Here is a 26,357-nt window from a genome sequence, read left to right on the forward strand (position 1 = left end):
ATGGCAACATCTAGCCTCAACCGCGTGTCCCCGAACATGACTGTTGGATATTCCTTCCTCGTATGGCCTGTGAGAATCAAACAAGTGACAGAACTTTGGAAAAAAAAATGTAAATATGAATTAATCTGGAACGATATTTCATGAGTCATAAGAAAGTTGAGTGGGGAGTACGCCAGGTTATTTGAAAGAACAAGTAAAGGTATATTTCATTGGGAAGGCTTAGAAGAAGATACCTGTAATTTCAATCAGAAGATTAGTGGTATTTGTTCCTTCTCCCATTGACAGTTGCCAATACATTTTTTATGTCCCTAATAACTTCTGAATACAATGGCACCCTTTCCAAGTATTAATACATTTATTTTTACAATTTTTAGCTGAATGATATGAAAAATAGCAGTATGCAGAAACACTTTATTGTGAAACCTTTCTCATCAGGCATGATATAGCCAGGAACTTCAAGCTCCTTGGATATATATGTATTTTTTTATGATTTCATATTTTATTTGCACAACATATTGTATATATCTTTTTGTAAGTCAAGCCTTTTGCACAGAAAGGAAGCAATGTGCTTGAAAGATAATGGGAGTCTTGTGGAGTGTGGGAAATCAATTATTGCTGATGGTCTCTCCTCCCTGTCTGTCTCATCTCTCTTTGTCTCTCATTGTCTCTCTATAACAAGCCGATTATGACACTTTCACTTGGCACTTATACCATGGAGCCTGGTAGGGTCCATGGTTATATCAAGGAGGTGTGACCACGTAGTCTTATTGCTGAAACCGTACCAAGGGAGCTGTATTATGTTTCCTTTGTCAAGGCAGAATAAGCTGAAGCATTGTGAAATGCTCATCATAACTATCATCTTAATGCTCATTGTAAAATACGCTCGCATGGAGTAATGCTTTTTTTAGGTGAATATCACAGGAGGAGAGGTCAAGTTGGGTCAAGTGCTTTTTGAAAAGAGTATTGTGTTGTTATGTTACAATCTTAAAGGAGAATGAAACCTTTGGAACAAAATAGCTTGTGTGAAAACAGAAAAATCAAAGAAACAGATCAACGAAAGTTTGAGAAAAATCGGAATTTGAATAATGCGATCACTAATGCTATGGAGGTCCTCAAATTGGCAATGCAACAAAGATGTGGGATGTCACTTGTGAACAACTGTCCCCATTACTTTAGTATATATTTCACTTAAACCACCTATTTTATCACATTTATCAGTTGATCATGTGTTATTTCTATAGGAGGGCATGTAAACAGATAAAAAAATACATCATGGATAAAGAGTTTGCATCACCTTAAAATAAAGCAAAAAGGGACATTTTGGGGGTATTTTATAGTCCATCAAAGGGACAGTTGTTGATATGTGACATCACACATCCTTGTCGTATTGCCAATGGGAGGATCTCCATAGCATTAGTGATTGCAATATTCAAATGCTCATAACTCTCTCATTATTTGTCCAATTTTTCTCAAACTTTCTTTGTTCTTATTCTTTGATTTTTCTGTTTCGACACAAGCCTATTTGTTCCAAAGGTTTCATTCCTCTTTAAAACCAGAATGACGATAATTGTGTACAATAATTATTGTAATGATGTCATTCAAATTAGATGCGATTATAATGGGCTTCCCCAGAAACCTTTCTTGATAAATGCTGGTCATAAATAAACATTTTTGTGAGTTGTAGATCAGTGTATATGGAAATGAGAAAGGATATATAACCCAACGAATGTACCTGACTTGAGCTAGGAAATGGGAAACATTAAAACTCGCCCTAATTCCATTTCAATTTTTTTATATTAAGGACATGAAAAGAAGAACATCTAATTACTTTGTAATATTTAACTTCCTGTCTTGCCTTGATCCAATTATTGTTCAGTGTATGACATGACAAGTATTGCAAATATGAACAGTCTCGATATTGAACAAAGTATTGATTTTTTAAAACATGACAATATTCTTAAACGCTGGCATCAATTATGAATAGCCAAGAATTGAGGGGCATGCATGTACAAGTAAGGCCAACAAAAGACTTATTAACCTAAAAATGGATTGGAAATGTGTCCAAGGTTTTCAGGGTAGACCTCACTTTATCTTCATTCAAAACAAGGCTGCATTTTAATTCTGAAAGATGAGCAGTTGTCATGATATTTAGGGTGTGCCCTTGAATTTGATATTCAGAGATCGAACAGAAGGGAAATCATTTGGCTTACGGCCCTAGTTCTTATATAGTTTCAAGTTCATGTTGGTCAGTTTGGGAAATATAGCTGCCATAATTTCCATTTATGAAAATAAAGGGAATGAAAGATATGCCATATATCTTGTCAGTTACGTTGGGTAGTTATAGTCGTAATAAATCCGGTATTCATATCAAATCTGTTTTTCTATTTCTGTTAGTAGATTTTATAATTTGTATTGAAACGAAAATACTTTGGAAGTACATTCTGTGAAAAATATCTGTTCAGAAGTTCATAGGAAGCAAAACTAGCTGCTGCAAGACTTGATTATTGTTACTATTATTATTTTATTTTTCATTTATTTATTTTTTATCAATATTATCATTTTTTTTTTTTTTGGGGGGGGATTTATCTTTGTTGATTATTTGTTCATTTGGATTAATTTGATTAATAATGTGTTATTGGTATTATGTTGTGGTATGATTCTTCATGGATTCATATTGCTATAAAGCACATTATGAAGTACACGTTTAAAGAAAACAATCATATTACACCATGAACTATCCTTTCCAAACATATAAACTTTTAAAGAACAATTCATTGATTTTCAGAAAAAAAAATAATGCCTTTACTTTGATATAGGAGCATTTTTTCCCATTAGAGTCCACAATTATTATTGACACTTTTGAAGGTAGGGAAATGTTTTACAATGAAGTATTTGCTTTCTTCTGCATAGCACCTCCAGTCATGATCTGAATACAAATGCCAGATTACTAATAATTCAAGAAAGAGAGAAAAACCCTTCAAAATTGCAGCAGCTTTGGGAAGTATCCTTAATACATGTCCATGATTATGAATATTTTTGCTGGTGCGAAAGCCATCAATCAATCTTTTACAGGGACTGTTCACACTGTTGACATTTGGTGGGTTTTTCTCATTTGGAATTACGCATAATATTAAAAGTGGGCCTGTATTTGGTATGTCCAGAAATTCAGTGTAAAAACAATGGAATATAGGTAGAATGAATAATGTGTTTTGTCATTAAAACGGAGGAAAAATAACTCCTTTGTTTTTAAATTCAAATGCTGATAATGTCCGGTCCAATATAAAGGGGTTGTTAGAAGAACAAGGACTTAAACACTAATGTCCTTGTAAATATTTTCTAGTGACAGAAAGATATTGAACTTGCCTGCTCAGTGAGAGGTCATTCCCACAAGACTATCTAAGTCAGGTCTTTAAATCCCAGGTCAGCTGCATGAAGGTGTTGAGGATGGTTTGATTTATTGGGCTGTCATTGCTAATCATGACTCTTAATGGAGATACAACCTGGGAAGCACTGTACTCTGAGTGGCTATTGGAATAAGAATGTTATGGATTGATGTATCTGTAAATTTATAATAATTTTAAAAGGAATAGTGATATTGATGATGGTGGTGGTGATAATGGTAAGGATGCTGCTGATGATGATCACGATGATGATTATGATGATGTTAAAAGCAACAAAAAAAGTAACCTTTACTTATCCACATACATGTAGCAATTCAACGATCTTCCAATGGAGCCTATAATATAACACAAAGTGTTATTATAAAAAAGGCAAAAGGTCCCATTTTATTAGTCGCTTGTATGACTTGGCTTAGGATTGACCCCTCTCCCCCCCCCCCCCCCACTTTCCATTCATATGGCAGGCACTCTTCAATGTAGTTACCTTGCCCGGGTTATTAGTTTCATTGCCTTTTGTCTGGCAACATTGATAAAAGTCCACCTTTTTCTGTATTGAAGAAAATTATATTAACAGAATGAAATCTAGAAAATAAAATCTAATTGGTTTATCCCTATTGTTATTGACAAGGCTATTGAAAAGAATCTTTTGAAACTAGTCTTAATTGACTGATGGAGACATTCGTTTTTCTTTCAGTAAGAACCACCACTCCTCAGTTTTTTAATAAGGAGAATCTTTTAAGGTTGAATATTTGAGCTGATATTATGGAGAGGCCACCAAGATAACAGCAAATGAGATTAATATATCGATTTGAATACCCATTATGTTGAGACCCAAAACCGTATCAATCTATTGTAATACAAGCAGACAACATTCAGATATTTCTTCCATATCAGTCATTCATTTCATGTCCAGTACCAACAACTTAATGCTATTCTCACATGTGTTGTAAGAGATGAAATTAAACAAAATTAAGGAACTCAATCTTTCAGAGACAAATTGCATAGCTCTGTTAGCTCATATGATCTCAATAATCCATAATATTCAGTATAATTGCAGGTCAATCATATTTAAGATTTATAAGAAAGTCAAGTATGGGATCTGTTATTGAATTGCTGTCAAGAAAGCATTTTAATCAAACAGTACAAAGGGTTTGTAACCATGGAGATATATGTCACTTATCATTGATGAAATAACATTATACACCCATTTGTATAATATATATTTATATATGTAAAATGACCCAGCTTCTTTTACACCGTTCAAAATTAAATTGAAAAACGGGGAAAATTTTTCCTCTGCAATACATCATGAATACTACAGACAAATAATAAATGAGACAAGTGCTAGTTCAGCTCAAAGAATATATTTGGCTTCACCAATGTTTAATCAATTGAATCTGGTATTATCAAATCTCTGTTAATAATATTAGTATGAATCTTGCAAACTAGTTTTGATAAATGCGATTCCTTTTCTCTTTATTCTCGCTCTTTACCTTCTCTTACTCCACATCTTATTCAAAATATACTCTAGGATCATTTGATCTGTTTGAATCTACAATGACCTTGAAACACAATATTTTAATGCAGTATCTATACCCTTTATAGCAGGCTCTCGGTTGATATTCAATACCACTCGATTATTAATTTAAAATTCAGCAATGATTGTGCCTTGATATCTTGATGTCATGGATACCATTTTGATCAAGAATTTCATTGTGAACAAAGTCAATATAATGAACAGAAAGAAATCTAGATACGTGTGTTGCAGTAGACAATCGATATGACTTTGTTACTTCTACAAAGCTGGAACTCGTTATATGACACGAAATTGCTGTTTTGATTTTGACTTTGAGTATAAACACAAGGCTAATATAAGTCATTGTTGTGAGAGGTCTGGATTTGAGTTAATAATTTAATGGATATTTAGTTTCCGAGTTACGTGGAATTCATTTGTATTTTTATTTGAACTGCACTTTTATAACAATCACTTTCGATCATCATATTTCTTGTTTTACAAATTTCATTTATATGAACCTGAGACCATGATTAACTCCTTGTGAATAAGTATTCAACAAAAAAAAATTTTAAACTCAAAAATTTTTCCACGCATGGAAGATGGTTCAGTCAGCAAAATTTGTCATGACCTTCCCCCCACACATGGAATTCAAACAATTCCATAAGCTTACAAGCAGTGAAGTAAGAAATGCAGTTAATACATGTACATGTAGGTCTGCATTCCCCTGTATCTCATGTATTGAGGAGTTTCAATTATTTTGTCTTTTTACCAAAATTTTAACACTTTCCACACACCAATTAAATGCCACATAATAGTTTCCTGTGAAAGTATCTATAGGCAGATTTGCTTTTAGGAATCACCTCCATTTCACTCTGGTATAGGAATGAAAGATATTGGATGTGGTGTACAATCAAAAATAAAATTCAAATATTACCAAAGCATTGAAGGCTTATCATTATTTGTGTGAAAAATACAGCTGTTATTGATGATCTAATCTACTACGATAATAAGAATAAAACTTTATAATTGACTAAAATGTGAGATATCATTTTGAACTTTGGTTGTTGTTTTTTTCAGATCAGAGCCTCAAACCTTGATGTGATTGGTTTTCAGGAGGTTAGGGCAGATCAAAACCCGAGCTTCCCCAGTCGGCGACGTCAAACCCAGGTCGATGAACTCCAGGAGCTCTTGCTGCCCGAATACAAGTGGTCCACATTCCAGCTTGGTCATGACATGCATTCACCAAGAGATGGCGCTGTTAAGGAATGGCAGCATGAAGGTATATGATTGTGGTAGAGCTGTATGTCAATGCTTTCAAGTTGAAACTAGCTTGTTTTGTACTGGATCGTGTAGGCTGTGTAGCACATATAGAAATATGATGTCAAAAATCCATGTTTAAAAGATGATATTATAATATTTATGATTTCATACCAAATTTTGTCCAATGTATGTGGTGCCACAAATCTTATTTTAATATTCTCCTGGGCCAGTATCAAATACAACTTGATTTTCATCCAAAAGCATGAATTAATTTGGTACATTTATTTGGTATTGGGAGTTTTAACAAACTCTTTCTCCAATGGGACTCGGGTGGGTGTTTCATAAAGCTGTTCGTAACGTTACGCACGACTGGAACATGATCTTAGGTCATAACTCAATTACATAGTCATAGGGATATCACGTAGCACAAGAAAGGATCACCAGTCGTGCGTAAAGTCATTCGTATGCTACAAACAGCTATATGAAACACCCACCTCGATGATAATTAATCAGAATCAGAAGAGATCATCAGAGTCATCTTTTTGTGAATTTGCGTCTTCACTGCCCTAATCAAATTCAAATTCATTCAACACTAATCGTAAAAACGTGTTGCAAAATTTATACAAGTGTTACATAAGGTGAGGTAAATATAAGACTTAAAATGACAAAACACAAGGTATAAACGTGATTGGAGTGTAAGGTGAGCAGAAAGGAGGTTCCTTTTATAATCGCTACCCCAACAAAATCATAAAATTACGAGTTATAGATACACATACATGTACAAAACAAAGAGAATACTTTTCATTTAAGACAACAGATAAATTAGAAACGTAATAAACACAGTGCCTAGATCATTTACAATTTCAATTAATGTACATGTACTTGTTCGATAGGAAATTTTTGTATTTGTATTTGAAAACTTGAAGAGCTTTGCTTGCCTTAATCAGGGGCTACATGTTGCCATATTTGTGGTCCTATATAAAAGAAACAATGAATTTTTCATGCAATGTAGTTCTTATGTTGGGGTACTGATAATACTAGAATTCCTCGCATTGTAACTATGAACATCCGTGTTAAGAATAAAAAGGCGAGAAGTTATCCATTAAAACATAGAAACGTAAAAAACAATATGAAAATTTCCCAGGTCGATTACATCTAATATTTTCATTTCATGCAATTTCATTGCATGTTACCAAAATGCCTTCAATTCTTGGAGTGACTGTAACATCAACTACAGATGGCAGCATTTAATTTAATGGGTAGATTCTTATTCAGGAGCTTAGTCGGGGAATGTTACTCTGCCCAGCAAACAGTTTTTAAGGTTGTCGTGTATAATCAGTAATAATGAAACATACATGAAAAGTGTTCCATTATGTCAGATAGAAATTTCACAATTTTCTCCACCAGTCAGGGGCAGACTTAAGATTTTTTTTTTTGGGGGGGGGGCATTGGGCTCAGAAAATGGATGTATTCTGCACAAAAGATGATTCACAAGGACCAAATTTTATCAAAATAAAATTGACAATGAAAAAAATAAAGGCCTTTGCTTCAAAAAAGGGGGCACTACTACTCATTAATTATGTACAAATTTGGCCAGAGGGTATCAAAGAAGAACAAAAGCACTTTCTATAGATTTATGCAACAATCCAGAAGCATTAATGTTAGTGCACCAATGGCTGTTTGGTACAAACTCATACATGAAGCCCCCAGCTAATTTTTTTTTTTAATTTTAAAGGCAACCCAAAATCAAAGTATTCCATATTTTCACATGGAGATTAATTTCATTTTGGCTCTATACTATGTACCTCTTGTCCAATACTATTCATATTCTTCTATGAGTATATATTTCTAATCATTTTTTGGTTCAAATTAATCCCAGTACAGGTCTAGCCCTCCTGAGCAGACACCAAATCCTCAAGTCTCAGAAGCAGGACCTGTCCCACCACTCAAGGACAGACAAGGTCAAAAGAAAGGTCCTTCATGTCACCTTGATGGTCAGTGGGTATGAGGTTGTTGTCTCTGTGGTCCACTTTTCTTATGACAAATGGCAACAGTGCAACAATGTGGCTGAGGTCATGGAATATATCAGAGGTAAGTGGTTTATTTGTGAAAACATTGTGATATTTCCAGTGTTGTTATTTGATAACATGGTTAATATCTCTGTGGCACTCATTTCTTAAGACAAGTGGCAGCGAGGCAACTTTGTGGCCGAGATCATGGAAAATATCTGAAGTAAATGGTCTATTTGTGGAAACATTGTGATATTTAGAGGGTTGGTATTTGATGACATGGTCATTTCTGTGGCACACATTTCTTATGGCAGGTGGCAACAATGTGGCCAAGATCATGTAAAGTATCCAAAGCAAGTGGTTTATAAATGAAAATGTGATATTTTGATGTTTTGTGTGGTATGAATTTATCAGAGGTAAGTAATTCCTTGACAATCTGCGATGCACCTTCCTTACCACATGTGCCAACAGTACAACTAGGTGGCTTTGATCATGGAATTTATCAAGATAATTGACGTACTTGTGAATCCCCTGTGATGATTATTTTGATGTCTGGTACATGCGAGGGTTGTGGATTCTACCGTCCTTCTTATGACAAGTGGCAGCAGTGCAATAATGTAGCAAAGTTCATGGAATATATCCAAAGTAAGTTGTTTTTGTGAAACCGCTGTGATATTTTGATGTTTGTTAGGAATGAAGTGACAACAGTAATGTCATGTGGCAGAGATCTTGGAATGTATCCAAGGTTAGAGGATTCTTTTTTAAAACCTTGTTATGAGGCGTCGTCTCTGTGGTTCACTTGCTTACCACAAGATCTTATGAAGACATTAAAGCTGCATTTGGTGTTACCCTCTAAGTATTTGTAAATGAGATCTACATTTCTTCTTCTTCATTTAAATAAAAACCTTGTAGGGGAACGTGGGTAAGTTGAGCCATTTTTTTTTTTTTTCATGTTAGAACTTAGATGATTCATAATCTTGTAGAAATCAGAACCTTATCTTAAAATTTAATTCTTGGGAAATATTTTTTTACTTATATATATAAATTTATCCCCACACTGAAAGTCACCGACTCACACCTTAAAAAAAAAGATGTCAAATGGCTCAACTTACCCCATGGGTGGGGCAAGTTGAGCCATTTGACATCTTTCTTTGGTAAGTTAAGCCCCCAAAAACTATGTACAAAAGGTTTCGGACAAGAACCAGCATGACAATTTTATTCAAAGTCTTTTCACTCGCGAATTCTCTGTAAACACTCACATCCTATGAAAGTAAAACGACCGTCTTGGAATTTGGTCCTTTCTGCCTGCATATCAATGGCTTTTCAAGTTTCTTTTTTTTATATGTGTATACATTACCATATGAATTACCATGGCTCAACTTGCCCCATGTTGGCTGGCTGAACCTACCCCAGTCCGAACTTAATGCGACATTTTCACATCCACACATTTCTTGTGCATCCATCATGTAAAAGACTATGACAAGAATGAGGATCAATACCTGGAATAACAATATTGTTCTTATGCTTTTATTATCTTTAAAGATGCATATGGGGCAAAAAGCGCTTATCTATTTCACACAATTTTTTACTTTTTTGACTGAAATTTGTATTTTTCCCTCTGAAAAATTATTTTTGTTTCAAAGTTAAAAACAATGTGGTGGGGTTAGGGGTTATGCGATGGGTCATCAATATGTGGCACCACCACAATGTCTGACTCATTCATTATCGGCCTGGGGGTGGTGGCTCAACTTACCCCGCCTTCACCTACTTGCACTTGGATGTTCCCTTCAATGATTTATTACGGACTGTGTTTTGTGTCTTTGCACTTGGTGAAATACATTATATGAAATGAAATGTCTCCCTCTATGGGCAAAAGGGAGCAAGCACTTTGTGGTGATTGTAACCCTGTTTGTATTAACCAAAGTAATCAATGCCATAAACTCTGCTCAAATGAAGTCATGCCATGGATGCTTTGTGAGGGTCTATACATGTGGGTGTGTGGATACATAAAAACAAGTGAATATATTAAAATGGAATTTTGATTTATTTCTAAAATTGTTATTATCAATAAAGTCCAAGTCATAAACAAATTTACAGTTTTGTTTGTGTCGTTATGTACTGTAGATAAGAGTGAAATGCACATTTGTTGGTGAGATAATTTCAGTATTGGGTACTTTGTCAAACTGGTTTGATTTTCTATTCTAATGGCAAGATATGTATACATTGCTGTACTTTATTATTGACTCATATGCTGATGTCAGGTTTGAATTATTAAATTATTTTTTTTTTTTCTCATTTTCACCGGGGGTGGGGGAGGCTGGTATCTAATTTGATCATTTAAAAAGATACATTTATCATTGATGGGCCTCATATTCAGCAAGTTTCTCTTTGCTTCTATCACCCATATCTCTTGTTTCTTTGTCACTCTTCTACCCATATCAATCGAACTAATAGAAGAGCCGTGGTGTAGTGGTTCTGACTCTCGCCTTGTAATCAGAGGGTCGTGTGTTCGAATCCCACCTTGGTCTAGCGTCCTTTGGCAAGGCGTGTAATCCATACTTTGCCACTCTCCACTCAGGTGCTAAATGGGTACCCAGTAGAATGTGAAAGTCATTGTAGTTTGACCAGTAGTGTGTGCAACCCAATGGGGACTGGCTGGAATACTCCACAGGGAGTAGATGACGTGCATACATTGTGCATGGGAATGACTGATAACCAGGGTAATAATAAATATGTTAGCACTTAGATATGTACAATGTAAGTCTTAGGCGCATTGTTTCTCATCAATGTGGCAAGATATGTTATCTTGCCACATTGGGATACAACTTTTCAAAAGTCGACTTGGCAAGAAAATATATCTTGCAATGTTGACTTCCATTTTTTCATACATGTACGTCCATTTGGAGAGATAACACCATCTCATCAAGTCAATGGCACTTTAAAGCTTCTGACCTTCCGTAGGTCAACTAAATTCAACTAAAATCCATTATGATGAGTGCCAGAAGGTTACAGACCTTTCCTCTTGTTCACTCTCAAGAAGTCAGAAGTAGTCAGATAAAGAAATATATATTACTCCCTGTCATCATTAGAAGGATTAATAGCAAATCCTTATAGATCATGGTGCCTTAGTGGTCCATTAGAAAGGCAAACTTGGGGATGAGAAAAGAAAAGTCTGTTATATCACTTCCATTCATTTCCCATTGATGTCTTACATCTTGTGCACCATACTTCTATTTCTGACATCTTAACCACTCTGTAATTTATGGTCCTCATTAATGGCAGACTGTTGGAAACTTGCTTCTAAATGTCAAGTACTCATAGGGCTTTAAAAAGACAGAAATACTGGGGTTGAATTCGTCAAGCTTTTCAGGTAGATTCAAGCAGACTGGCTCAGCATTTATCCCCCTTTGTCTAAATATATTCTTGTGGAATTACTCTGATATATGGTGAGGAATTATCACTTGTGATATGACAGTCAGAACCCATCATGTCTAATGCTTGACAAAGTCCATATGGTCTGTGAGGGAAAGCGACCATTTCTTTTTTTCTTTTTTTTTTTGGTTTGCAGCGGAAAACACTTCCGTAATTTGCACCATTTCTTAGAAAGTTCATTTGATAAGAGCATGTGTAAATTATCTGTAGAAATAATATAAAATAACAAGTCCACCCAAGCATGATTCGAATATAAAAAAAAATGAAACAAGTATGTGCACTGAAAATTTCTTCAATATCAAACATATAGTCAGAATGTTATAACATAGATTAAAATTTGTTTTATTTACACAATACAATAAACCTGTAAATGCACAAAACTCCTTTAATTGAATCTTATCATATGATTTTTTTTCTTCAATTTTTGTAGATTTGATACTAAAGGAACTTTTGATTTAATCATGAATTACAATAATGACAATTCCACAATGTTAACATGGAGTCAAATAATTATATCAAACATTGCAGAAGAAAAAATAAGTCATATTTCATATCATAAAATACTTCATATCTTAAAATATTTCATATCATAAAATACAATAAGTAGTGAATGTGTGATCTTGTTAGTTCCATCCTCTGCACACCACCCATTTTGTACCAAATAATTATTTAATGAAATGAAAAACATCTGATTTTGATTTGTCTCTCTTTGATATTGTTGTTAAATTTGCCTTAGGGAATATGTCAGACATTGTGAGTTCCGATGCTTAGAAGAAATTTGACTAGCTCAAGACAAGGGAAGTTCATGTATTATTAGTATCTAGAATAAATCAGACTTCAGTCTTGTGGGTGTTGCAAGAAACTTGCGATCAATTGCAAGAAACTTTGCAAGAAACATGCAATTGATCGCAAGTCAATTTCAGGTCCCAAACTCAATTGAAAGTCAGACATTTCATTGCAAATATGCGAATGACTAATGGTCTGCTTCTTGCATTAAAAAGTATAAATTGATCTCCGTTAGTTAAAATTGTTCTATCAATTGTAAATTTGCATCTGAAATTTGCAATGGATTTCAAATATTTTCTTGCAACATCCCCAATAGACTTGACAAACATACTTTACAATGGCCAGGATTAGATTAAAAAAAATTCAAAGTTTACATATACACATAAAATGAGGAGAATAAAGAGGGTTACTGTTACTGAGTTACTGATTTCACAATTTTAGATTGATTAACATTTTTTTTTTTCATTTTTGAGGGTTTGGGGCTGGGGAAAAGTCATTAAAAAGTATGTCTTCTACCCCGGGTGAACGTTCCAGGCTTTTTTTATTTCTTATTTTATTATGAGTTAACTTTCTGCTTGACCTTGAGAGAAGCTTGCAAAATATTCTCATTATTGTACATTCACGTTTTCTACAGGGGCTCGAGGACATGGTTTCGTTGAATCCTTGCTCATGCATCTATTAAACAGGAAAGATGAATTCAACCATATGGGACTTCATTCCAAAAATTCTTAAAATTCCACATTGCTTGGATATTAAGTTGAAATCCAATGTAAGATTTATAATAGTGGATTGAGGTAGATTTACTTGTATAGTAATTTTATACAAACTTTTGGAATTAAGAAGAGAGTACATGTAATGAAATATTTTCTCAAATTCATGATTTTTTTAAATTATAAGTTAATAGAATGAGGTTAGTTCACACAACAACTTGAGATGAAATCAGGGCACAAATTAAAATAAGCCTTAGCCCCACAATGATTTCAGATGTATTTTAATTTTTATTAAATTTTTACTTGTTTAGATTCTATCATAAAGCTGTTCATGAACATTCAAGTGATTTTATATCAACAACAACAACAACAAAAGTAGGAATATCAAGTGCCAGAATGTAGGAATCAACTTTTTTTTATGTTTGAAAATTATTTGTATTTCCTAATTTCTTAAATAAAATGGTACAACACAGAAAATGTGATTATATGTCCTTTAAACATTAATCTTCTAAAAGCCTACTGTATGCTAACTTAACCAATGTGGTTGTTATAAAACAACAATTTCTAGATTGCTTTATTCTTGGGGTTTTCATGAACTAATACATAAATTTCTCAAGAGCTTAAGTTGAAAACACTATAAATTCAGAATAGGTAAAGTGGATTCTGAATTCAATTCCATTTATTCAAGCTCATATGATTTTATTTCAAATCAAGTATTTGACTCCATATGATTCTATTTCTATAAAGCATAGAATATATTCCTAAATATTGCTAATGTCAATTTTAAGCTAGATAGATGCTATAATCTTGTCTGTAAGAAAACAGATTATTGCATCCCGTACTCCATAGATCTACAGGTATATGTCCATTATTTTCTTAAAGTCTTGTAAATACAAAGCAGGTAGTATTGCTTGTGAATATCCTGCATGGTGGAGCAGTAATCCTAATGATGTCAAATTATTCAGCTTTATTAGATTTCCTTTAATAATTGTGAAAATACTTCTGCTTGAAAATGCCTTGAGCACTCCTTATCTGACTCATGTAATGTTTTGTAATGGCTTCCTCATTGATGCTATTCGTGGTTGGAGTATTAAACAAATTCAAGTAAATATTTGCATCATTTATTCTCCTGGTCTGTCATATTTCAGCTATATATTATTCTAATGTCTCATGAATCATCTCAAAGACAGTGAAAGCCTTCATTTCGTCCCATACAAAATCAATCCCAGTTACAAATGTTTGAATTCTTGATTATTTCCTTGTGTTCTAAACCTTGATCATGTCTTGTTTTGTTCAAAATTTATGTTTATGAGAGGAAAAACATTCTCCAGATTCCTTGTCGCTAGTGAACAAGAAGTTCATTCACAATTGCTACTGCATAAATCTAGTTAGTAAACAATATGTGCCTGGCAGAAGAAGAGGAGGAGGGGGAGGTGGAGAGAGAAGAGGAGGGGTCTGGTGCCAGTGGAAGGAGAAGAAGATGAGGGGTGGGGTGGAAAGAGAAGAGGAGGAGGGGTGGGGTGGAAAGAGAAGAGGAGGAGGATGAGGTGAAGGATACATGTATGAAGGAGTTGAAGTTTTAAAAATGGAATCAACTTCTTAAATGAATTCTTTTGTATCTTCTGAATATAGCAATGTATCACCAAAAAGTTAGTACTGATGTAATGGCTTTAATTTTAGAGTAGAAAAGAGGTTGTGTTTCTGATTGGTTTGATGGTGTGAATCTAAATGTTACTACAAAAGAAAAGAGACAATGATATGACAATTATCACCTGATGGAATGCAGATTGATGTTGCTTTGAATGTAATATTGTTTTTTCAGATTTTGCACCCTTTCTTTAATAGAAATATATCAAAAGTTAATGTTTTCTTTGATTTGAGATCATATGGAAAAAGTCTCGTGTAGAAAGAAGTAAACATCCATTTGCTTAAATTGCATGAATCACATGTTTATAATAAAGTATACATTTAGATTAGAAAGTTGGGAGTGAATCATGAAATGCAGTCAAAACAACAAGCTAACTCATATACCCTGCACACTAATTTACTTGCCCCACCTACTCGCGATCATGTAATTAGAATGAGATACTTGCTATCACTTTCAATTTGACTTAATTGACCATCTCATTTACAGAACCTCCCATTGCATGTGTTCCCTCGCAGCAAAGTCCATGTTCCCGCTGGGAAAGTGATGGTAATCCTAGATGCAACACTGGAATTTCTTTTTCACCTCTTCTAGACCTATATTGTGACAAGCCTTCACAGCCAATCACGGTCGTGATTGGCTGGGGAATGAAAGCATAGCATGTGTAGACGGCTATGGCTGGCGACGTTCTGCTGATCTTTCATTTCCATGTTTGTTACTTAAGAGCTACACTACCCTAGTGTGTGATATTCAACCTGATTATTTCCTTGGGCCATCTTATGGTGGTCTGGCAGTGTATCATATGGATGGTGATAGGTTAAATGAGTCATCAAAGCAGTTTGTATCCAGATAACATTTGCAGGATACAATTTTTGTTGTGTAAATTAGACCTGAAATTGAATTGAATGGAGTTGTCCATACAGGATACTGTTTCACAAAGCTGTTTGTTAATTTTTGCACAACTAATAATAATAATAATAAATGTGATTTGTAATGCGCCAAATCTACTCTGCGTAGTGCCCAAGGCGCAGATCGAAGGACAACTGGCGCTTATTGAGATTCTATATAAATTGTATTGCCATTGGCTTAAGTAGAAATTTGATTCTTTTAGTTAAAAAAATGATTGTAGTTATTAATAAGCATGTGAATGCCTATGTTTGAAATTTGAATCTGTCATGTGAAAACAGAAAATTTTTGCCATGTCTTTTTATTGCACAAGAATAAATCACCAGTCATGCATGATGTCATGCGTAACACACTAAAAACTTGATGAAATGGCCCCAGTTCCTTTAAGCAGTAACCAACCTATTGTCAGTTTTGTACCATTTATACCAACAAAAGCCATCTTCAGGGAAAAAAATAAGGTTTAACATGATGTGGATATTTAAGATGAAAAATAAACCATACCTTTTCAAAACAAGTTTTGAGGTTGATGAAATATTACAGTATTTCTAACTGTTATTATACAAAGCTAAGTTCAATCTTCCTAAGATATGAAGTCACTAGTAATTTCATAAAGTGCTGTGCTACAGGCCTCACCGTGAGTTAATGAGAGGGATTAAAGGGATTTTATTTTGAATCAATTTCAAACAAACCATCAAACTGCAAAATCAATCTGGCTTGAGAGAGTACATGAAATAAAAAGAAAGAAATCTCATAGGGGTTGTACAGAAGAAATGCTGGCATCCCAGGGCACTCTCCAGTTTATGAAGACGGCGCCAGAAATCTTTCATTCGACTCTTGATCCAGGTGAATAGCATATTGAAGGACGCTGGGTAATAGCCAGATGCGTATTAGATAAGTACGCAGGGATGAGGCAGGGAATTCAGTTGTTGAAAAGGTCGGGAGAAGTTCACCACCTTTCCCAAAAAAGTGGTATCCATATTTTATTGATGACAAATGGTGAGGAGAAATAAACGAGAAAGGAATATCAGGAAGCTGGATGTGGCAGAAACTATAAGGACGTCAGCTTTCATCTTCTGTTGGCATTGGTAATGCCCTTTTTGCACAGAAGCAAGAAATTTCTACTTGAACATTAATGTCAATCCATATAGCAGCTGGCTTTTACGCCTCAATGATATCAATGAAGTAAAAGCAAGCTTTAGTTCAAGGTTACATCTGCAAAATCTCTCTGGAAATGGCACTGGGAAATCAAAATTCTAGACAATGCGTTCACACTGCTCTAGGATCTGGTTTTGTTCATGGTTTAATCAGACATGCTGCCTGCATTTCTTGCCTGCTTTTCACCATTGATTTGCAGAGCCTGCCTTATTTTGAGAGTGTGAACAAAGTTGATTATGAAGATAACAACGATGCGTCTTACTCAGACACAAGCCCTAGAAGTGATTAATATATTCATAAGAAACTGATATAAAGCAATGTTAAGAAAGTATTGTAAATTGTCAGTGTGGATACACCCTACATGCGGATACCAAATGGCTTGATACCTATATCAAATTTGCCTTTTTTTTTTACTAGTGTAAATTGTTTATCCATATCTGATGTGCTTTCAAATTGATCTTCCAGACGTGGGGAAATTTCGAAATAGGAGCCTTGAAGGTTTATTTCATTCCTTCTAAAAAATCACCTTAATAGAACAGTCTGGGTTGTGTACTTTACTGTGTGTGTAGTGTTGTAATGATAAGGTAATAATGATGACACTGATGGTGATGAAGATAATGATGATGGGGGGAGTAGAAGGGTGATATAAGATGATATTAGTGGTGGTCAATAGCGTACGCAGGATTTTTGAAAGGGGGGTGGGTTCAAGCTGAATGAAAATTTGACAACCCCCCCTTAAAAAAAAAGGTCTTCACCACAAATTATAGGTCATTTTGTACCTTTTAAAAAATTGGACAAGCAAAAAAAAAGGAAGGTCTTCACCACAAATTTAAAGTCATTTTGTACCCAACACAAATTTGACAAGCAAAAAAAAAGGTCTTCAACATCTTGGTGGGGGGGGGGGGGGGGTTGGATATCCAAAAAGTTAAAGGGGGGTTTTGAACACCTGTAACCCCCCCCCCCCTGCATTAGCCACCGGTGCTGGTTGTGGTGCTGGTTTTGATGATGATGATGATGATAATGTTAATGGTGTGATGATCTTCATGAAGGTTTTTCTTCTGCTGATGATTTCATGAATTGGATGCTACTCCCCACAGGCCCAAATAATACAATAACAGTGATGTTAGTGATAATGATGATGCTGAAAATGATCTTGAAAATCAGAAACAAACCCTGAAAGCACTAAATTATAATTCTGTATCTGATGTTTTCACCATGAAAATAAATGTATGAAAAAATGAGGCAGACATGGCTATAGCCTAAAAATATAAATAGTAACGTGGCAGTTTGAAATGGTTCAATGACATTTGATTCGGCAACAATTGCTCTACTGCAAATTCTATACATTAATGCAATGACCAACCCTGGATTTAACACTATATCCTATCCTAAACCTAACCCTATATCTTAGACGAAATGAAGCCTGGAGCAATTTTTAACGGAGTAAATGTTGTGTCACTGTTTGAAATATGGTTATATTTGACATTTTAACCCATTTCTGCATCCAATTTCCCATATGAATTCACAGGAAATGAGACATCTACTATTCTTTTATTCACTCCTACAGATGTGAAGCCCAAGTACTCCATCCTCCTTGGTGATTTTAACACCTACAATGATTACGAAGGTCCCCTGGAGGGGCTGCACATGGGCTACTTTTCCTCGCAGAATAAGTGCCCCAAGTATGCCAAATCCAAGAACCCAACGGTGGAGTCTGAACTCACAGCTTACGATGATGCCTGGAAGGTCATGCACTATGGGGACAATGGTTTCACTTTCAGTAATATGGTAAGGAATATTGTTGCTCTGGCAAGAATTTAATTACTCCGATCTTGTTTTTATAGTTATGTTCTTGTTTTTTCTAACTTTGTTATGATATTATGAATTGGCCCTTTCAGCCCTGCTGCTGGTCAATATTTAAATGTGCATACATACTAATAAATGATAATGAAAATAAATAGATAAAAGTTATACATTTGTTGATTTATTTCCCCATCATAAGGATTGATAAAGTATTTGGATGCTGCTTTTCACATTATTTTATTAAATCAATTATACAATACAAACAACAACACTTAATGAAGTGTTGATTAAGTGTTTGATACAGATCACAGAATGGAGGAATGATTTGGCTTTTTCCGAGTAGAAATTTAGTTCATTAAATGAGGAATTTAATCTTGATACATGTAGTTCAATTAATTTCTTATTGATTTCAAGATTAATGTAATGCAACTAGATTTGGTAATAGGGATCGTGAGTATACACATGTTTTTGTTGGATAAAATTCGTGCCATTTTAAAAAAGATAGATAAAAAAACAGAGAAAGAAATCTTCATATTCAGTTTAAGTGAATTTTTCACAGTCTTCCATTGCTATTTCTCTCTTTTTATCTGTAGCACACTTTTTTGTTTCCTTACTGTTTTCTTTCTTCTCTCTTTCTCCCTATCTTTATCTCTCCCTCTCTCTCTCTTGCTCTCTCTCTGTCTCTCCATTTTTTTTTCTATTGATGTATATATTTTTCTGAACCTTCTCATCTGACCTACCCCAAAGGAGCTCAAACCCCTAGCCAATTAGTCTGGATCTAAATTCGATCATCCATAGATAGCATGATCTTGTCATTATTCACGCTGAAAAAGACCCAAGATTTCCTGACTGGTCATCCCTTCTCAGTCAATCCCAGCATTGTCTGGTATTTAAAATCCATTTTGGAAGATTATCGGTATTCTAACTTTAGCCAGATCTCACTGCAGCTCTCCCAACCCTCGTGGAATACGGCATAGATGCCCTAGATTCTGTTGTCTAGACTTTTAATTAGACTCATTCGTAAAACTTTTCTTCTCGTTATCCGTGCATTACCGCATCTCAAATTTTCTGAAGAAAGATTTATTCCTGAAAAGGGAACGCAGTGACCTCGTTCGGATAATTCAAATGGATAGGGATTAGGTGTCTTGTGAAATCATGTCCTAAACATATGAGAGGTCATTGTCCCTTTCAATGAAACATATTTTTTATCATTAGTAAAATATGAGTATCATATGTTCTATTTTACCCTTAGTTTTGGGGTATGTATGCAAGAAGATATCCTTTCCTATTTTAAAATATTTAAAGGGGTACTCCAGGCTGTAAATAGTTATATCTAAATGAATAGAGGAATAATCCCCTGAGTAAAACCCTGAAATTTTTATCAAAATCTGATAAATAATAAAGTTATTGAATTTTAAAATTTAGCAATATTATTTTGTGAAACAGTTATATGGGTACTGTAATAAATGTACTATAGGTGTGCTGATTATACCCCCGATTTCCATTTTCTTTATGTTATTACATGATTATTGCATATTTTCATACATGTGTGTATTGTATATCTCCTTTGTAACAAAATGAATTGCAGCAGTGATTATTTTACTCATTTCATCAGTTGTCAATCCATTTTTGTCTTGCCTGCATAGCAGAGCAAGGCTATAGGCACCGCTTTTCTGACGGCGGTGGCGACGTCGTCAACATCAAATCTTAACCGCAGATTTTTTTTAAATGTCATCATAACTTAGAAAGGTATATGGGCCTAGTTCATGAAACTTAGACATAATGGTTATCAGGTATTACTGAACACCCTGCCAGAGTTTCAGGTCACATGACCTCGGTCAAAGGTCATTTAGGGTCTATGAACTTTGGCTATGTTGGGGGTATTTGTTGATTTTCATCATAACTTTGAAGGAAGTTTATGGATCTGGTTCTTGAAACTTGGACATGAGAGCAATCAAGTATCACTGAACATCCTTTGTGAGTATCAGGTCACATGGCCAAGGTCAAAAGTCACTCATGGTCAATGAACTTAGATTATGTTGGGGGAATCAAAACAAAATCTTACCCAATGTTCAGTTAAATATCATGACTCTGAAAGTATATGGATCTAGTTCATGAAACTTGGACATAAGAGAAATCAAGCATCAGTGATCATCCTTCATGAGTTTCAGGTCACATGACCAAGGTCAATGAACTTTGGCCATGTTGGGGGTATTTGTTGAATTGCCATCATAACTTTCAAAGTTTATGGATCTAGTTCATAAAATGTGGACATAAGGGTAATCAAGTATCACTGATCGTCTTGCACAAGTCTTTGCTCACAAGATCAAGGTCAAATGCCATTTAGGGTCAGTGAACATAGTATCTTATCATCATATTATGAATGATGTTTTTTGTGAATGATTATTCTATAATCGTTTTCAAAGTCAGCACTGCTGCTATATTGAATCGCGTATTTGCAGGCGAGTCTGCCAGAGGCACTCCACTTGTCTCCCATTCTTGGCAGTTTAAATTAGAATAGGTAAAATTTTGTATAATAAGAGAAATAAAAAATAAAATAAAATAAATTAAAATAACTGGGATTATGACATCATCAGCTTGCTCATTGAATATTCATGAAGTCATGCAAAGAACTGTTTCACTGAAAAAATTGAAAACTTTAAAATGCCATAAATTTGTTATTCCTTAATCCTTGTCCAATTTTGATGAAATTTTCAGTTAAAAAAAAATGTTATTCAAACATTATTTTTCATATTCTAATATGCTAAATTATTGAATAAATATTGTATATGAATGCATGCATGGAAAATTTGTGTCATATTTGTTAGATTGCCAATGTTCATCTGCACGTTCATTTTAGAGACAATTCATGAATAACCAGCAAATTTAAAGTTATGTCACAAAATTGATTTTTATTTCAAACAGTTCATCATTAATGTTATATTACTGATAATATTTCTTGAAACATTTATCTGACAGCCATCGCCGGGCTTTCTTAGCAGGCCAGACAGAATTCTTGCCAGTAATCGCTTCTTTAGAGTCATCTCTGCAGACATCAAAGGCTATGGCAACATCTATGCAGAGAAATATCAAAGATACATAACTTTTGCCAGAAGGAAAGCTATAATAGAGGCAGGCAGGCGGACATATTCTGGAGAGCCTGGAGGAGATTGCTTGCATGATTGTGGGCCAAATGGTGTGTGCCAGTGTGGTGTGTGTGTTAGGGGCAGAGACAGGGAACCATGTTCAGTTCCACACTGTACGGCATGCAGTGCAGACTTATACAGACGCTATTGTATTTTGAGGATCATTTTTGGAGCTTTTACCTTACAACTCTTTGTTGGTTTAATCCAGACAGTACTTGCCATAACTCAAAGTGGCACTGTGCATAGACATAAATCTTTTGCACGCCTTTGCCAAGTTCCCCTCATTGTTGCCCCGTCATGGAGACACGTGCGCCACTTCCATTTGGCCTCATCGATACGTACCATCTTGAGTTCATGTCGTAACCTAGCTCTCGTCAATCTCTCAATCAGCCTTCTAGGGATGTTTTCTCTTGTGATGTTGTCACAGTCCTGGTTTAAAGAACCTTTGCAGCTCTTGGAAAGTCCACTTCTAGAAGAGTTCAATCCATCTGATCACCTTTTGGTCATTGCAGAATTGAGATTTCTCTAGGGAGTATTAATCATAGATTTTATATATTCCATTCTTTCAAATGAAGTTTTCAGGTGTTATCTATTTTCGTGTAATAGATCAGAGAGATGGATGTTTAAATTAGTGATATATCTCTCATATGTATTATTTGATAGGAAGTTGTAAATGGGGTCACAAAAGCCAATACATCAAAAGAAGGAATCATGATTTAATAATAGTCATGTAAACCCAAACTGTCATAAAATTGTATGCCTCTCTGAAACTGCCTTAGTGAATCTAACTATTTTCTTTTCTTTCTTTACTGTTCGCTTTTTGTAATAAAAAAGATATTTTGCCAATATTCTATATCATTTCTGGTGCTATATATCAAATATATGTTGTGCTTGCCTTGAATATTAATTTCCTTGCATATTAACCACTTTTGTATCGTTGAGAAGGTCTTTTGTGTATAGACAATAGTCTTTCTCTTGATGTAGGAACACTTTAGCTTTAAAATCATTTGGTAATTGATCTGTTCAGCCATCTTGCTTATTAGTTTATGAATTATGTTATTCCTTGTCAAAATTAGTTGGACCCTTTGTGTCACCTTGCTTGATCGTGTGTCTTGTTTATTAATGTAACATTTGAAATTTAATGAATGATTAAAACCAACCACTCCTTGTAATGGAACTACATGTACAATTTTAAAATGGCATCAAATAGAACTGTCTTTCTTCTTACATCACTTATGCAGATATATTTTAGCTATTGCATTTTGGTATACTTCCTGTTTAAGACATAAATGGACATTAAAACTTGTTTATAGACGATAGTCTTTCTCTTGATGTAGGAACACTTTAGCTTTAAAATCATTAAAATCAAAGAGAAGTGCAAATTATATTAGTATATATATACACATACACTGTGTTTGAATGATATTAGATACATGAAAATGGTATACTGTGTGGCTTTTCAGGAAATGCAATTGAAATTATTACAAACTCGGCTGTAAGAATGAGTACAATTTCTTTGGTAAGTGTGTTAATGTTTTGTGATTCAAGATATTTATTTATTAGAAAGTATATAATACACATTTTCAATTCTGCATGTTATTGTGTCCTATGTATTATCCTATTTATAGACAATTCTATCCTGTATATGTACTGAAATTGAACCCATTTTAGCTGATATTTATTATACATTCCAGAAGTTTGAACGAGGTTTGTCTTTCCATGCAAAAAAATAACAAATCAAAATAATAAAAGATTCTATTTCTTGGTACATAAAGATCCCTTTTTGTCTGTCTTATCATATGGAATTCTTATTAAAGTAAAGGGAGTATTTAGGTACTTTAGTAACTTTATGGCAAAGGAATACTAGCAGAGCATTTTTTAATGTTTTGTTTAGCTGGTCAAGTTTGACTGTAAATGCTGGATCTGTCATGTTGTGAAGCAAAGAGAAGTTTGCAAAAAATAATTTAATTTTAATCAATTTCTATTGTTTTAATCTTGAGAATGACCCATTTCTTTCAGTTGTGTCAATGTGTAATAATATCTTTACATGGGTGCAAGATATATTTTTGTTGTTTGATATACACATATTTATGAATATATAATCTATGTATTTGTGCCTTTAGAAAATTTTATGTCTGTTACCCATTTATTGATCTTTTATCATACTGCTACCTCAATTTCAAAACATTTACACTTTTAAATGCCATATTTTCATCTATTTTTGATGAAAAAGATAAATTAGTCCCATGCTTATTTGATTTATCCAACATGTTAAATTCAATTTCATTTTAAAGTCAACCTGACAATGAGTTTTCCCCTGTTTTTTTTTTAAATGAGTAAAATGATTTATCACATCCCACTCATAAGATATTTATTTTGTTACATTTAAATCTTATACTAATAAGACTTTAGGGGCAAGTGATTGCTTGAATTTTCATACTAATTACAAATAATTCCAGGATGATTGTTAAAAACAAGTGTGTATTCTATGTCTTTTGTAGCTTTTTTCCATTTTCGATATAATACGATTTTTCCTATTTCATGTGCCTCGCTTTTTGTGTTTGAGGATTTACTGATTACTTCTGATTACTTATTTTGAGTTATCAAAGTGTAACTGTTGAGGAATGACTGTTTTTGTTTCATTTAAAGCCTTTGAGAATTGTTTTTTTATTATGACGTTACCTTTACTCTTATTTCTTCATGTAATTATGGGTTAAACATACTTAATTATAAAACCTTGAATTTCATTCAGGAAAGGAAGTGCATTTCTTTTTCAATTTGACATGACTGTACTAAATGTTATACAAAATAACATCTGACTAATTAATGAATATGCAATCTCCAGGAAAATTCGAAATGTATTTGAGTTTTTGAAAATGTTATTCACCCAAGAAATGTGTTTCTCAGGAGGTTTATCCTGGATTGATTATGAAAAATTATGTTGGATTTTAAAATGGGGAACAGTTCTATTGAATATTTAAAAATCTGATGTTTGCTGCATTTTCCTTTCAAATATTTCCTTTCAAACAATGGAATTCATTAAATGAAGAGTAGAAACCTATCACAATGATGTCAATATATGATTCGACAATATATTTGATATTCACTTACAAATTGTTTTATAATGTCTTTAAACTTATCTCAATGAGAATGATATACATGTATTTGTGAGTGCAATAAAATACAATAGAATTGAATGAGTCTGTTGGAAATTCTTAAAACCAAACTTTTTAATAACTTCATTTGTTATGAACCATCGCCCTTTAACATACACAAATGTTTTATGGAATCTATGGTTTTTCTTAGGCTCTCATAAACGAACTTTAGGGAAAAACCCCTTTTTACGCTTGTATGGATACTTTATCTTCATTTAATTTCCAACCTCCCCGCGATTGCTCTAAAACAAGAATAAGATATAAGACTATATATAAGACTATGATCCTACAGAAGTTGATGATTAAAACCTAATAGTTCCGGCCATACCCACTTGCAACAGTATTCCTTATTATTGATATTTTTGGACTTGGACCTTGGGCCCTGTTTTTCCAACACTATCTCGTCATATTTCTAAGATTTTTTTTCTCATTTTAAATCGTCTCATTGTTGTGATATATATTTTTAGTATATCAGTACAATTACAGTTTAAAAAACGTCCCTTTTTTCAGCCAAGTCAATATACATTATACACATGTGTATCATATCTGTATTTCGTTTAGTAATTCTGTTCAAACGTGAAGCCTTTCTTTCTCAGGTATTTTTCTTTTTTTTTATTTCATGTTACAATTACGCGATTACCATCTTTATGTAAGGTTAAAGGAGAATGAAACCCTTGAAACCAGCTGAATCCATATCAAAGAGAAAAAAAAAAACATATTGTTGAAAGTTTGAGGAAGATTGAATGAATAATAAGAAAGTTATGAGCATTTGAATATTGAGATCACTAATGCCATGTAGATCCTCCCATTGGCAATGCGACCAAGATCTGTGATGTCACACACGTACAACTCCCTCATTACTTTAGTACTTATTTCACTTATATTCTCACTTTTCTAGAGTCTATCACAAGGTGAGGTGTTCTCTTTATGAGAGGACAAGTACAGAGGTTTCACAACATTATATCATTGATGAATCGCTTGTCATATGATTAGAATGAGCAAAAAGAGATGTTTTGGGGTATATTTTCAGTGTCCAAAAGGGGAGAGTTGTTCATCTTTGACATCATAGATCTTGGTCGCATTGCCAATGGGAGGATCTCCATAGCATTAGTGATCTCGACATTCAAATGCTCATAACTCTTCTATTGCTAGTCCTATTTTACTCAAACTTTTGTTGATCTTATCCTCTGATTTTTCTGCTTTCACAAAAGCTAACTTGCTCCAAGAGTTTCATTCTCCTTTAAATATAGCACTAATAGAAAGCCTCCCATATCCGAATATCGTAACTTTTCAACGGAATGGTTTTGAGTAGGCCGAAAATAAATCGGCAGTAATATTGGTTTAAAACTAAAGTCGATCCGTTAAGTCTTGCATGAATATGGCCGTCGGTAGAAATATTTTGCTGGGGGGGGGGGGGGGCGCGTACAAACTAAACA

At 34.1% G+C, this 26,357-nt stretch overlaps 1 protein-coding gene across 1 annotated transcript; it reads left to right on the top strand.

The window, feature by feature from the left end:
- LOC129255823 (uncharacterized) lies at positions 1-24,827 on the top strand. The gene is made up of 5 exons (XM_054894153.2): positions 1-69; positions 5,992-6,193; positions 8,059-8,265; positions 18,385-18,605; positions 21,600-24,827. The coding sequence occupies exons 1-5, from the start codon at positions 1-3 to the stop codon at positions 22,293-22,295; spliced, it is 1,395 nt and encodes a 464-aa protein (XP_054750128.2). The 3' UTR covers positions 22,296-24,827.
- The last annotated feature ends 1,530 nt before the right edge of the window (positions 24,828-26,357 follow it).

The sequence above is a fragment of the Lytechinus pictus genome, chromosome 3, assembly GCF_037042905.1.
Source record: "Lytechinus pictus isolate F3 Inbred chromosome 3, Lp3.0, whole genome shotgun sequence".
In the NCBI taxonomy this organism is placed as follows: Eukaryota; Metazoa; Echinodermata; class Echinoidea; order Temnopleuroida; family Toxopneustidae; genus Lytechinus; species Lytechinus pictus.

Coding starts and splice junctions, on each gene's coding strand:
- LOC129255823 (XM_054894153.2), top strand. CDS start 1: ATGGCAACATCTAGCCTCAACCGCGTGTCCCCGAACATGACTGTTGGA. Junction 8,266..18,384: donor GGTCATGGAATATATCAGAG/GTAAGTGGTTTA, acceptor TCACTCCTACAG/ATGTGAAGCCCAAGTACTCC. Junction 18,606..21,599: donor GTTTCACTTTCAGTAATATG/GTAAGGAATATT, acceptor TTTATCTGACAG/CCATCGCCGGGCTTTCTTAG.